General features: G+C 45.8%; 1 protein-coding gene across 1 annotated transcript in view; it reads left to right on the plus strand.

Annotated features, from left to right (window-relative positions):
• Positions 1-14,549, plus strand: part of LOC126481944 (inverted formin-2-like) — a 237,502-nt gene that overhangs the window by 210,327 nt on the left and 12,626 nt on the right. The window contains exon 2 of the mRNA XM_050105906.1: positions 11,503-11,708. Coding sequence (XP_049961863.1) covers positions 11,503-11,708 — 206 coding nt within the window. The remainder of the gene's footprint in view (positions 1-11,502; positions 11,709-14,549) is intronic.

Here is a 14,549-nt window from a genome sequence, read left to right on the forward strand (position 1 = left end):
CTGTTTCGTAAGCCAGAGGGCACTCCCAACAAGTGGTGCTCGTCGGGCCGTTGGGAATGTGGCCGCGCGCTATGCTGTCGCGTCGCGGAGCAGGAAGCGGTGCGCTGTATTAATAACGGGCGGGTTGCATTCCGGCGGCGCGGGGCGCGCTGGCGCATCCATCAAGTAAATGAGCAACCCGCGCCGGCGACGCCACGCCGGGCCGCGTTGTTTACCGTATAAATTGGACAACCCCCGAAAATACCGGCCGCGGTAAATTTATCAATGGCTGGCGGCGCCTGGTGGAGGGGTGAACGCACGTGGCGACGCCGCCGCCGCCGCCGCGTCGGTATGTTGGCCTTGGCAGTGGGCTCAGCGCCTCTTCCTGGAACACGGAAGCCGCGTGGATCCCTCCACCTGCGAGCACGGCGATCACATTTGGATTAGGCGGTTCAGAGATCGTCCTCCTGCCTATCTTTTCATCGCAAGAACCCTACGAAACCGTAATTTACACACTCCTCGGGTATTGTCAACAGTTTGAGATTGTTGCCAAGTTGGATTAACGAACAGCGAAGTAATAGACCTGTATCGCGCTAAGCCTTTCCGACAAAATTTCAAAATCCAGTGTTTTAGAGTAAGTAATAAAAAAAAGCGCTATTTACCCCGACATACAGAAGGTTTATGACTGGACAAACTTGTAGAAACCAACCTCGGGCAAGATCAGTTTGGATTCCGGATATATGTACGAACACACGTGGCAACACTGACCTTACGATTTCTCTTGGAAGATAGGTTAAGGTAAGGCCAACGTAAGTTAAGACAATGTTGACTGGAATACTCTCTTTGTCATTACGAAGACTGCATCTATCTATCTATCTATCTATCTATCTATCACTTGCGCCTTTGTCCCGCATTGTACGCGGGGTTGGCGTGGTTAAATCGGATTTGGCATGTTAACTTGAAGGGGTGGCCGGATGCCCTTCCTGCCGCCACCCCGTGCCCCCCGGGACGGAATCAAAGTACCCCATCTGTCTGCGTCTAGTGTAAATCATGGAAAAGTGCAGATGTGTTTCAAATGTCTGTGAGTCGTGTAACTGAAGCGGGAAGTGGAGACCAGCCCGGTATTCACCTAGAGCGATGTGGAAAACCGCCTAAAAACCACATCCAGGCTGGCCGGCACACCGGCCCTCGTCGTTAATCCGGCAGGCGGGTTCGATCCGGGGCCGGCACGCCTACCCGAGTCTAGGAAGTAGCGCATTAGCGTTCTCGGTAAACAAAATGGTTCAAATGGCTCTGAGCACTGTGGGACTTGACTACTGTGGTCATCAGTCCCCTAGAACTTAGAACTACTTAAACGTAACTAACCTAAGGACAGCACACACATCCATGCCCGAGGCAGGATTCGAACCTGCGACCGTAGCAGTCGCGATGTTCCGGACTCTCGGTAAACCTGGCGGGTCTTTGTCATTACGAAGATAGAAAGGGTAAAACAAAAGGAGCGAAAGGATATTTACAACTTGTAAAGAAACGTGACGGCAGTTACAAAAGTCGAGGGGCATGAAAGGAACTGAGACAGGATTGAAGTCTATCGCCAGCAAAGGACTTGGAAGAGCAGTTGAACGGTGTGGACAGTGTTTTCAAAGGAGAATAAAGGATGAACATCATCAAAAGCTAATGGGATGTACTTGAATTAAATCAGCTCATGCCGAGGAAATTAGATTAAGAAACGAGACGCTTAAAGTAGTAAATGAGTTTTGCTATTTGGGCAGCAAAACAACTGATGACGGCCGAAGTGGACAGAATATAAAATGTAGACTGACAATGGCAAGGAAAGTGTTTCTGAAGAAGAGAAATTTGTTAACATCGAAAATAGATTTAAGTGTAAGAAAGTCTTTTCTGAAAGTATTCGTTTGGAGTAAAAGTGTTCGTTTGGAGTACAGACTTGTATAGAAGCGAAATATGGACAATAAACAGTTTAGACACAGAGAATAGACGTTTGTGAGATGAGATGTAATGTTACACAAGAGTGCTGAAGATTGGATGGATAGATCACGTAACTAAAGAGGTGGTACTGGATAGATTTGGGGAGAAAAGAAACTTGTGGCGCAACCTAACAAGAAGAAGGGTCGGTTGGTGGGACACATTCTGAGACATCAAAGGATCACCAATTTAGTATTGGAGGGAAGTGCTGAGGTACAAATCGTAGAGGGAGAGGAACAGATGGACGCAGTAAGCAGATTCCGAACGATATAGGTTGCAGTAGCTACTCGAAGATGAAGAGGTTTGCAAAGAGTAGAGTACCATGGACTGCTGCAGCAAACCAGCCTTCCCTTAGAGACCAACGCATACTTTTTCCTTCCCGTCTCTATCGCGCACTTTTCTAACGGACTAAATGTTTATAACACGTAAGGTTAGTCAGGTTTCTTCTTAAAATTTCACTTGAGCTTTGGTCACATCTGATGTCATAGTCAACAGCACCTTGACAATAACTTATTGATAAAAGACACGCACTGTTCGGCGGCTTGCGGAGTATGTATGTACGTGTAGATGTATTGGTGGTGATAGTGATGGCTGTCCTAGCTAGCCAATCTTGTGGAATACTTGGGTGTGTCCTCGTACGTCTCTTTTTCCAAGAACGGTTATTGAATCCTAGCTCTTGCTAGGCTTTACTGTTGAGATTCTGCAGCAGGAATCTCCCAACAGTCGTGGTGGTGCACATGATTACAAATTATCAGGACGTAAGCCTGGCTCGAAACCTCTTGTGTCGATACGTAGAAGAGCCGGAAAGCAAGTAGGCGTGCAGCTTCCCCCATGCTAGGTGTTTGCTTCAGACAGTTGGTCTCGCTCGAGTCGCCAGGGCCGTCGCCCCCGCAGGGTGTACGGTGCGGCGGACGCCGCTGGACGTGCCTTCCTCTGCCTGCGTCACCTCGCGCTGATTCACCGCAACCGCCGCCGGATATCTCGCCGCCTATAACGCTGTACCCGACGCCCGTGGCGCCCGCCGCCCGCCGGAAGCACACAATAGGTCTCCGCAGTCACATATCTGCGCCATTTAGCTGTTCTTTCCTGAGTTTGTAAAAGTAGTAGTCGTTGCTGTGGACTTCAAGCTTCACTGAAGTGCTGACTGACTCAGTACTTTGACATAACAAGCTCCGCGGCTTCTCTTAGTACTGTATTGATAACAACTGAACAGACCGTACCTTCATCAACACACATTGCTTTTAATCCCCTTTTCTCCCTGTTCATTTACTCGCTTCATAAGTTATTACTTATATACTGCCGTGTAGTTGATTTCTACACACTGTAGTTACAGTACATGCTTCAGGAGTTAGGTGTAGGCACGTGTTATTGGTAGCCCAGCCTCGACAGTAAAATCAGTTGGAGGCTAGAATGAGATATTCACTCTGCAGCGGAGTGTGCGCTGATATGAAACTTCCTGGCAGATTTAAACTGTGTGCCAGGCCGAGACTCGAACACGGGACCTTTGCCTTTCGCGGGTAACTGCTCTACCAGGAGAGTTTCTGTAAAGTTTGGAAGGTAGGAGACGAGGTACTGGCAGAAGTAGAGCTGTGAGGACGGGGCGTGAGTCGTGCTTGGGTAGCTCAGATGGTAGAGAACTTTCCCGCGAAAGGCAAAGGTCCCGAGTTCGAGTCTCGGTCCGGCACACAGTTTTAATCTGCCAGGAAGTTTCAGTAGGAGGTTATCTTTCAAGTGGTCCAACCACCGTTTTCTGGGTTTACAGTCATTAAGTGCCAACCACTTAATCTACTAAGTCCACTGATGAATTGCTTGTAAGAAGGAGCCGTATGCCCCCTCAAATTTTACTTACATCACTCAAGTCAGAGAACGTCTTATTAACAGTCAGCAATGGATGCTGAAGTTACTACATCGAGACTGTTTGCCGTGGATGACGCCCAATACAGAGGCGAAAGTAGTCTGTTACACATTGCGAAAACTGTTAACAACTGTTGTTGGTGAAATAATCTACTAAATTGAGAACTTTGAATTACGAGAATATGCACTTCTTCTTTTCCCATCCTTCGAGAATTTTGACAGTTCAATGGGCACATGACTGCGAAGAAACTTTTGATTCGATAAGCCGGCCGAAGTGGCCGAGCGGTTCTAGGCGCTACAGTCTGGAGCCGCGCGACCGCTACGGTCGCAGGTTCGAATCCTGCCTCGGGCATGGATGTGTGTGATGTCCTTAGGTTAGTTAGGTTTAAGTAGTTCTAAGTTCTAGGGGACTGATGACCTCAGCAGTTACGTCCTATAGTGCTCAGAGCCATTTGAGCCATTTGATTCGATAAACAGGAACAAGCATTTTTTTTTCAAAATATTAATCATACTTTTGGCTTTAAACTTCTTAAGGAAATTTGTTAGCTCCAAATTAGTATTCTCAGCGTGCGAAAAGTTTATCAGTGCTGAGCTTCATAGAAATTTTTACAGATTTTTCTGGAACCCTTCCTCACATTCCTCTACTTGCTGCTCTGCACTTTCCGGTCCTCCTTCTCCTCCTCCTCTCCCACGACCAAGATGTAATGTGCTCAGATGTCAGTATGTCAGAGTGAGAGGCACACGGGAGGGGTGGGAGAAATGCAGTTCATTAGGAATATCCTGTAAGATCTTTACCACAATTTGTTACAGCACAACTTCTGAACTAGCTTTCCCCATAGCTTTCTTCTTTCTCATTTTCATAGACGAACGTTCTCTACACCAGGCATCTTCTTCGTAGAATAAATAGAATCCGGTTTTCATGACTTAGCCCATTTGGGAGTCTTGTGTAGCTGGCTCTATGAACCCGAGGCGGAGTTGATGGTAAAATCTTCTGTGTAGTTAGGCTGTACGATATATTTCTGCAACCTTCTCCAGTACTCCACGTTTCGATCGCTCTGTTAGGATCTTGTTGAGAAATCTGTTCGTGATCCAGTGTAGCCGAACACTGCCAGAAAGAAACTGGGGAGACAAAAGTCGTAGGAGAGCGCTATGCACGTATACAGAAGACGATAGTATCGCGTACACGAGGTATAGGGCAGTATATTGGTTGATCTGTGTTCTGATGATTCAATGTGAGAAGGTTTGCGACGTGATTATGGCAGCACGAAGAGAATTAACAGAGTTTGAACGCCGAATGGCAGTTAAACTAGGTACATGGGATATTCCATTTCGGAAATCGTTAGGGAATTCAGTATTCAGAGATCCACAGCGTCAACTGAGGAGCGCCGGAACAAAAAACGATAAATCCGCATTTGCTGTTAATACAGAAAGTAACAAATAGTGATCTCTAAATGGCTCCACAAGCTATAAAAAGAAGAAACACACCATAAAACACTTGACGTCGCGTTGTGCTGAAAATTATTTTGTGGCAGCATGTAGCACTCCCGTATCTCCCCCCTACAGCTCAAACACGCGAATACAGCAAAAGTGGATATATAAGGTTTTGTTCCGGCGCTCCTCAACTGTGTACCGAAAATACCACATTTCAGGCATTAGCTGTCACCACGGGTAGCGTAGCGACCGAGGGCCTCTTCATAACGACCGAGAGCAGAAGCGTTTGCATACTGTTGTCAGTGCCAACAGACAAGCAACATCGAGTGAAATAATCGCAGAAATCAATTTGAGACGAACGACGAACTTATCTGTTAGACAGCGAGGCAAAATTTGGCGTTTAGGGGCTATTGCAGCAGACAACCGACGCTCCTCTCATGGACTCGTGATCATATCGGATGAACCCTAGACGGCTGGAAAATCGTGGCCTGGTCAGATGAGCCCCAATTTCAGTTGGTAAGGGCTGATGGTAAGGTTCTAGTGTAGCGCAGACCCCATGAAGCCCAAGCCAACAATGCGCTCTGCAAGCTGCGGTGGCTTCATAATGGTGCGGGCTGTGTTCACATGGATCATTGTCTGGAAATGATCATGTTCGGTTACTTGGAGATCATTTGGAGCCATTGATGAACTTCGTGTTGCCAAACAACGGTGTCACTTCACCAGACAATAGTTCGCAATTGGTTTGAAGAACATTCTGGACAATTCGAGCGAATTGATTTGTTCGCCCGACATGAATCCCATCGAACATTTATGGGGTGTAATCGAGAGGTTAGCTGGGCACAAAATCCTGCACCGGAACAGTTTCGCATTTACGGACGGCTGAAGAGGCAGCATGGCTCAATATTTCTGCATGGGACTTCCAGCTCCATGCCACGTCGAGTTGCTACACTACGCCGGACACATGGTGGTCCGACACGATATTAGGAGGTATCACATAACTTTTGTCACCTCGCTTGCCGGCCGTTGTGGCCGAGCGGTTCTAGGCGCTACAGTCTGGAACCGCGCGACCGCTACGTCGCAGGTTCGAATCCTGCCTCGGGCATGCATGTGTGTACTGTCCTTAGGTTAGTTAGGTTTAAGTAGTTCTAAGTTCTAGGGGACTGATGACCTCAGAAGTTAAGTCCCATAGTGCTCAGAGCCATTTGAACCAAACTCGCGTATCATATCTGCCACACTCTCTCTCCCCTATTACGTAATAATACAAAACGAGCTGCCCTTTTATGCACCCTTTCGATGTCCTCGCTTCCACTTACAAAAAGCTGTTTTCGCGCGAAGTGACACAAATTTTCTGTCCCTCTGAGACAGGAGAACACTCTCCTGAAGAAGGACCCAACAGAGGGGGCGAAACGATTAGTACTGGAGAAGTTGGAAGGGGAATATGAGGTGGCCTTACGACTCGGGAGATTTTACCACCAAAGGGAACGGACACGGAGGTCTGCAGAATTATTAAAGAGGGCCGTTGTAGGGTCAGCACTTTGAGGGAGATGGGCAGACGGACAGGTAGGCTGGAGGGCGACGGGGGCGCCGGAGGCTGTCGTCGACGTCGGCGTCTGCCGGGGACGGCGCCGAGGGCGCGCCTCTGCCTCTGCCTCCGCCACCGCGGCGTCTATTTCAGACGGGGAATGCACAAAAAACCGGCACGGGGCCCTGCGCTGCTCCACCGCTACCACTACCGGCACCGGCCCAGAATGTCAGAAATGCCTCGGGACGCGCCGCGCCGCACCGCCGGCGAGTACGGCGTACTTCCGGTAACGCGAGCAGCCGGCGCCTCGTTTACCAGTATAGGAAGAGCCCCACTTCGTTGTCCTATCATTACTGCCTAAAATTTCTTCTATCTACTTCAGACTTTCTGACCACATACTATGACATAACATTCACTTAATTATCGATCAATTTTCGAGACTCTAAGCGCGATACAAAAAATGTAATTTGTTTTGCGAAACCTTACACAGTCTGCGAAAGAAAAATTGTGCTCGTAATGTGAGCCCCATAGGACAAATTCAAAAAATGAAACAAAAAATTATAAGAAGTTATTAAATCAAATATAACTTAAGACTGTGCAATGTAGAAATCTTCTTGGAGACCTTCCCCATGTTTTGCTGCCTGTTATTAGGCTCATTCTTTTGTCTGATAGCGTCTGTGAAGCTCTTATAGCGTATAGTTTATCACAAGACTTTCTTTTCTGTTCCGTCATAGGCGTTAACTCTTTACGAGGCATCTGCAACATAAAATAGAACAGAAGTTCTGTATTGGTTATAATTTGTGCACGTTTATGTTGGGGGCTCATATTGCCAGCATGAAAGGGGCTCATAATACAAATACCTCCGACGGACGGAGTGGCCGAGCGGTTCTAGGCGCTACAGTCTGGAACCGCGCGACTGCTACGGTCGCAGGTTCGACTCCTGCCTCGGGCATGGATGTGTGTGATGTCCTTAGGTTAGTTAGGTTTAAGTAGTTCTAAGTTCTAGGGGACTGATGACCTCAGATGTTAAAGTCCCATAGTGCTCAGAGCCATTTGAACCATTTTTGAACAAATACCTCCATCTTTCGAAACAAGAATTTATTATGTTCTAACGTTAAGTATAAAGTACAACATCAACACTAGGGTGTCCGCCCCCAGCATCTGAGTGGTTAGCGCGACAGAATGTCAATCCTAAGGGCCCGGGTTCGATTCCCGGCTGGGCCGGAGATTTTCTCGGCTCAGGGACTGGGTGTTGTGTTGTCCTAATCATCGTCATTTCATCCACATCGTCGCGCAAGTCACCGAAGTGGCGACAAATCGAAAGACTTGCACCCGGCGAATGGTCTACCCGACGGGAGGCCCTAACCGCACGACATTCATTCATTCAACACCAGGGTGGGGGCGGTACTTTGTGTCCACCTTTCGAATATATCGTACTTTATATCCAAAAATTTTCAAAAAATATTGTCTTGTTTTTGATGATTTCTCATATCAGATCACGTGTTTTTTTAAAAAGTATTTCAACAAAGCTTAACCCAAAAAATTTAGTTAAAATAGTGAATGTGACTTTCCGCAACAAGTGTCGTATTCATATTTTCAGGTTCAGGACCCGTATTACTCACCTATATAACTTTGAAAAGTATGTTGCGAATGAAAATCAACATCAGTTAATGAAATATGTATTTTTTAAACTTTCTTGATGGTTCTTAAGTACCACCCCACGCTGGGTAAAGATTACGGAAAATGCGTGGGCATTGCTAAGATATACTAAAAGGTATTTTCAGGTTCTGTACCCCACTTATACATCAGAGTTTGCTTAAAAAGTATGTTATTAATAAAAGTTAAGCACATTTAACGAATTTCGTTTATTTGGTGGTGGGCATAAAGTAGTGCCCTTGGTATTACACGTTATCGAAAAGGCGCCGGTATTGCTAGGATTAGTTCTACAACAGAAGATTGATATGCGTGGAATACAAGGAAAATATCAAAATTAGCTATTGCATGGGTATAGCTGTATAATACTGAAACAAAACCTTAAGACAGTAGATAAGTGGAGTGGCATGCATATTAGTGACACGCTACTTTAGGAAGCAATGTTGTCCAGTTCGACAAGTTGTCATACTGCAGATTTCAATGTCTGGAGTTGAAGCCTCAGCCGTTCCTAAGATTTTTCCTGTTATTTTCCGTTTCTTTTAACTCTGGCAATGGTTTGTTGCTGCGAAAAATGCTAATTGCACCACTGACTACCTTCGGGTTGAAAGCAATTTTACCTTACTCTGCTGGTAACCTAAAGCCTAAAGACTCTGTAAAGAGTCAAAAATACCGAAGACAGCCGCAACAGAGGTTGCACATGATTGTCTGATATCAATTTGAGAGCACTTCACTTGCCAGTTGTAGTGAAATCAGAACCGGCGTATAGATGTGTTCCATATACATATGAAGCACTGTCAGACGGTTGAAGTAAAGTTAAATGAATGGAAAAGTTTGTTTCGGGAACCTTTCTGACTAGTGACTGGTAGTGTACCGATGTCTTGGAGCTCTCAACATACAAGCTTCCCATCGGAAGGAAAATGGACTTATCATTCGGTAAGCCATCTAATTAAATCTTCATTAGACGATTAACCCCCGAAGTCATTACAGATTAAGAGAGAAAGGGAGTAGAAGTTGCAGAAATGAAAGTACAGTTACAATGCTTATAATAAACAATAAATCAACTAAACATGAACGAAAAAAAAGATCAATTAGGCTATTATTACCCACAAGCGAGCGACGTCATTTGCATTAAAAGTTGCTGTAATGGGAATCGCGAGCCTTTATTAGGTGGTACAAGCAGGGCAGCAATCCATGTGCTGGACTGTCGACATCCAACCATAATTGCACAGCATTTGGAGTGGATTACGTACAAGTAACACAACACTTACAGATATAATAAAATTATTCTCTTCCATTACTTTAAAAATAAAGTTAAATGATAGTGAAAAAACTGTTTGATAAAAGTAGCTTCTGTATACCGCAGAATGTTCGTTTCGAGCTGTACGCAGGACACAGGAAGGTCGGAATGTACCCTTCCCATGTCGCCCTTCATTAGTCATCGCTGCCTTAGCCGGAAATGAGTCATCATGTTTTGAAGTTGACAATATTTCTATGGGGTCCTGTCCGTGGTTATTAGAAAATATCCGTGCCTCTTTGCAACTGCTGCTAACTTAATGCGGTGTATCAATGTGTGGCGCCATAGTAGTCATTACGCAGTGAACGATTTATTGTTGTTATTGTCGCTTTGTTGGACGTTCCGTTAAACCAGTAGTAGTAGTAGTAAACCTGATCCTAACACTCCACTAGTGGACGGTTCAGCTTTCATTATGCGCGGCAGGCGGTAGGGATTTTAAAAATATTTTCATTAGGTTTTCATAATATTGTGACAAAAAATATTTGGTAACTAATCATTATTATTGCTAGTAACAGAGATACAAAAGTGGGCGGTAGGTGAAAAAGAATGACTGTTCCTGCGTTAAATGGCGTCGTGATACCAAGAAAGCCTGCAACCCCTGCCGCAGTCGGTCGGTCAACGTTACGCAACCCCCCTCCCCCCTCCTGAATCTCAGTGTTAATTAAGAAGTGAACAAGCTATCGTGGTACAGGCTGACAAAAAGTGTGGGAGCGTCTGTGTTACGGGGTTTCCGAGACGGCCAAAGGCTAGTCCTCGTCAATGCAGTGATGATAGTTGAAACCATCTCCACTTTAGACTGCTTACACTACGTTTATTCGCCCTCTTCTGGACTACTGCTGTGCAGTGTGTGATCCGATCCACATAGGACTGAGTGAGGACGCTGAAAAGGGAGAGAGTACCACGGTTATGATACGCGAATTGGCGTGGCAATCACAAAAGCAAAGGCGATTTTCGTTGCGGTAGGATCCCTTCGTGATATTTCAATCACCGCCTTTGCCTTCACAGTGTGAAAATATTTTGTTGGCGCCCGCTATATAGGGAGACATGATCATAACAAGAGAGATCAGAGCTCGCATGCAAATATTTAAGTGTTCGTATTTCCTGCGCACTATTTGAGAGTGGAACGGTAGAGGAATACCCTGACAGTGAACCCTGTCAGTCACTTAACTGTTAACTGCGAGGTAATCATGTAGATGCAGATGTTGTAAGCTGTTCGTAGACTTCCGTTGCACTGAGGACGGTACTGTATTTCTTGATTCTGTATTTCTTGATTCTGTATTTCTTGATTCCGTATTTCTTGATTCTGCCATTTGGGTAGCCGATTCAATGCCTGTGAAGCGAATGCAGCTGCGTGGAAGAAGGTTTCAGACAGCCAGTGATGAGTCTGTTTCTCTGGACGCGGTGTTAATTTGATAACGTGAGCGGATCTGTGACAATCGGGAGAGGCATATTCGTCGTCGGTAGTGCTGTGGTTTTTACTACCGTGTTTGAGTCAATAAATTTCCAAAAGATATTGCTTCTGCAACTGACTTCTTATTTTGATGTTAGCATAGTAGTGCTATATATGTCACGGCCCTGGAATTATATAGCCGTTTAAAAAGGTTTGGACACGCTCGACAGTTTTCTTCTATATTTACAAGGGTGGCCAAGTAACGGGATACGAGCTCCGGAAGAGACGTTAGTTTGTTGTTTTTTGTTTTGCGGCGGGCGCCCCCGCCTGGCGCCAGCGCCTTCGTCAGCGGCGGCTTAAATCAGTGAGTGAAGCAGGTGGCGCGCCGGCGTGTTGCAGACAGTGGCTGCTGGAATTCCTGGACCGCGACGGGCTGGGGCTGCTGCTGCACAGCCTGGAGCTGCAGTGCGGCCAGCGCTCGCTGTCCGTCAGCGACGCGCTCACGCAGGCACAGTGCGTGCAGTGCATCCGCGCCGCCATCAGCTCCGACACCGGACTGCAGTACATCATCGACCGCCGCGACTACGTGCGCCAGCTCGCCGCCGGTAAGTCTCCACTCACCAGTATGTATTACTTTGGGGCAGGCGTTCGTAGTGTTCTTCCATACGCTTAATAAACACAACAGACACGAATGACAGAGACTTCCGTCATCAATAATATATTCACCTTCACTATTTACGACAGTCTGCCAACGCTGTGGTAAATTTTCGATTCTGGAACTGCAGAAATCACGTGGTTTTGGGGCAGAGAACTCGTCGAGCCATGTTCGGGGCGAATTTTCATCCGGAAAGGAAGTTCCTTGAAGGTTGTTTGATATAGAGTGCAAAAGGTGAAAATCTCAGGGCGCAAGATCAGGCGAATAAGGTGCGTGCGGAATGACTTCCCAACCCAACCCCTGCATAGTGTTCTTTGTCAGTCTAGCAGAATGCGGGCGGGTGTTATCGTGGAGTGGCTTCACTTCACGCAGTCTTGCTGGCCGTTGTTCTTGGATTGCGTCTGCAAGTGGTCTCAGTTGAAAACAATAAATGTCAGCAGTGATGGTTCCACCTCAGGGAAGCAATTCGTAATACACCACACCGTCGCTGTTCCACCAGATACGTAGCATTATCTTTTGTGGATGCGCGCAGGTTTTCGTCGAGGAGTTCCTGCTTTGTTTGGGCTCAACTATTGCTTTCTTTTCCTTATGTTAGCAACAATAAACCATTTCTCGCCACCAGTAACGATAAGCGATATGAGTGGTCGGTGTTGTTCATGAGCCAATTAGATGACGAGCAAGTGGGGATGCACATACGGCCACCGGCTGGTTTCTGTAATTTTGGCTTAGAGCATGCGGTGCCCAAACACTCGATTTTTGAACCTTCCTCGTTGCATGCAAATGCCGCACTCTTGCGGAATTATCACTGTTCATCACTTTGCCAGTTTTCGAGTATACTGACGGGATTAATGCGTGTACACGATCTTCATCAGTATCCGGAGATCTTCCTGGACGTAGAATGTCACCAATGTCAAAACGATCCTCCTCAAAACGAGAAACCATTTTCATGCCGTGCTCTTCCTGTGGCATTATCACCATACACGGCGCAAAGGTTTCTGCCTGTCCCTTCTGCTGTAACCCCTCTATTGAACTGATACAGAAGAATATGTCGGAAATATTCAGCTTTGCCGGCCGGGGTGGCCGAGCGGTTCTAGGCGCTACAGTCTGGAACCGTGCGACCGCTACGGCCGCAGGTTCGAATCCTGCCTCGGGCATAGATGTGTATGATGTCCTTAGGTTAGTTAGGATTAAGTAGTTCTAAGTTCTAGGGGACTGATGACCTCAGAATTTAAGTTCCATAGTGCTCAGAGTCATTTGAACCATTTTTATTCCGCTTTCTCTACTTGACACTCCATTTTCTATCGTCACAGCTCCACTTACTATCTCCAAATGACAAGATGTAAACTCATATAGCAACAGTGAACTACAAATAAAAAACGACAATCGACAAATAAACCAAAAGTAACTAAATAGCAACATGCTAACAATTGCTCTAGCAGTCAGCGCCACGAAATTAATGTGGCGTAATTTTGGGAGTAACACTTTCCGTAACCCACGAGAACCCAGGTTCAAAAAGGAAGGTTAGCTTCCAACATTTACGAGTAACGCAATAAGTACGACGTTAAAATTTGAATTAGGGGAGCTCAGGCTTATACAAAATTATGAACCTCGAACAGAACAGAAACTGGAAAAAGATTTCAGGTGGAAAGGTACACGTTTTGAGGCGCGATAATGTTAGTGATTGTGAACAAAGCCCTTCGTATCGAAGTACGACCTATTCGAATGATCTACGTGATACAACGCTTGTAATAAAGCTCTCGTTCGTTTTTCTTGAATAACTCTAAAATCGAAGCCTCCAGCGAAAACGTGTCGCAATACAAAACTGAACTACATTAAATTTCCTACGAAAAAGCCCCTGTTCACTTTTTCTCAATGACTAATAGTTTGCGCGGAGTGAGCGCCAGAGTATTGAAAATCTTGCACGGCCCACATGCGGTGTAGCTTATGTAGTTTTTGTGGGGCAATTTGAGGTAATTTCCAGATTTCATAGTCACCTGTATCAAACTGTTAGTCTCAGCTTCCTCTACTGTTTTACACTATAAACAATGACAATTTTCGAATGATACAGAAACTATTTGTAGATGGTTCAAATGGCTCTGAGCACTATGGGACCTAACTTCTGAGGTCATCAGTCACCTAGAAGTTAGAACTATTTAAACCTAACTAATCTAAGGACATCGCACACATTCATGCCCGAGGCAGGATTCGAACCTGCGACCGTAGCGTTCGCGCGGTTCCAGACAGTAGCGCCTACAACCGCTCGGCCACTCCGGCCGGCAAACTATTTGTAGATGTTAAATGTATTCTATCTCGAAAACCAATCAGAATAGGGCACATGTCCATATGAAATTTTTTGTTGAGGATTAGTGATACTATCACCCCTTAAGGCATATTCCTTTCCTCCTGACTCACGCTGTGTATCCACTACTTTTTTCATCTAACAAGCGCAGCGTCTGTGGTGACGTCACTCGGCAAAGCCTGAAACTAACCCACTAGGCCTTCCGGCGTCCTTGTCGGTAACAAGTGTTGTAGGTAACAAACTTGTTTTAATCAATGAATTCAGTATCAGTGAGTAATTGAATAATCACGACAGTTATTTACATTATTTTTTTAAATCGTTATCAGATTTTATTCTTAAAATTACGTTGGAACACGGTACAACGACACAGGAGAAACAATAAACGGCAGAAACGACGCCGACATAACGATTATTAGCCTGAACCGTTGCTTATTCGATAATAGTACAATTTTATGCTTCTAAAAGCTTAGGTTTGCACAGTTCTATGGCAGG

The sequence above is a fragment of the Schistocerca serialis genome, chromosome 1 (assembly GCF_023864345.2).
Source record: "Schistocerca serialis cubense isolate TAMUIC-IGC-003099 chromosome 1, iqSchSeri2.2, whole genome shotgun sequence".
Lineage (NCBI taxonomy): Eukaryota > Metazoa > Arthropoda > Insecta > Orthoptera > Acrididae > Schistocerca > Schistocerca serialis.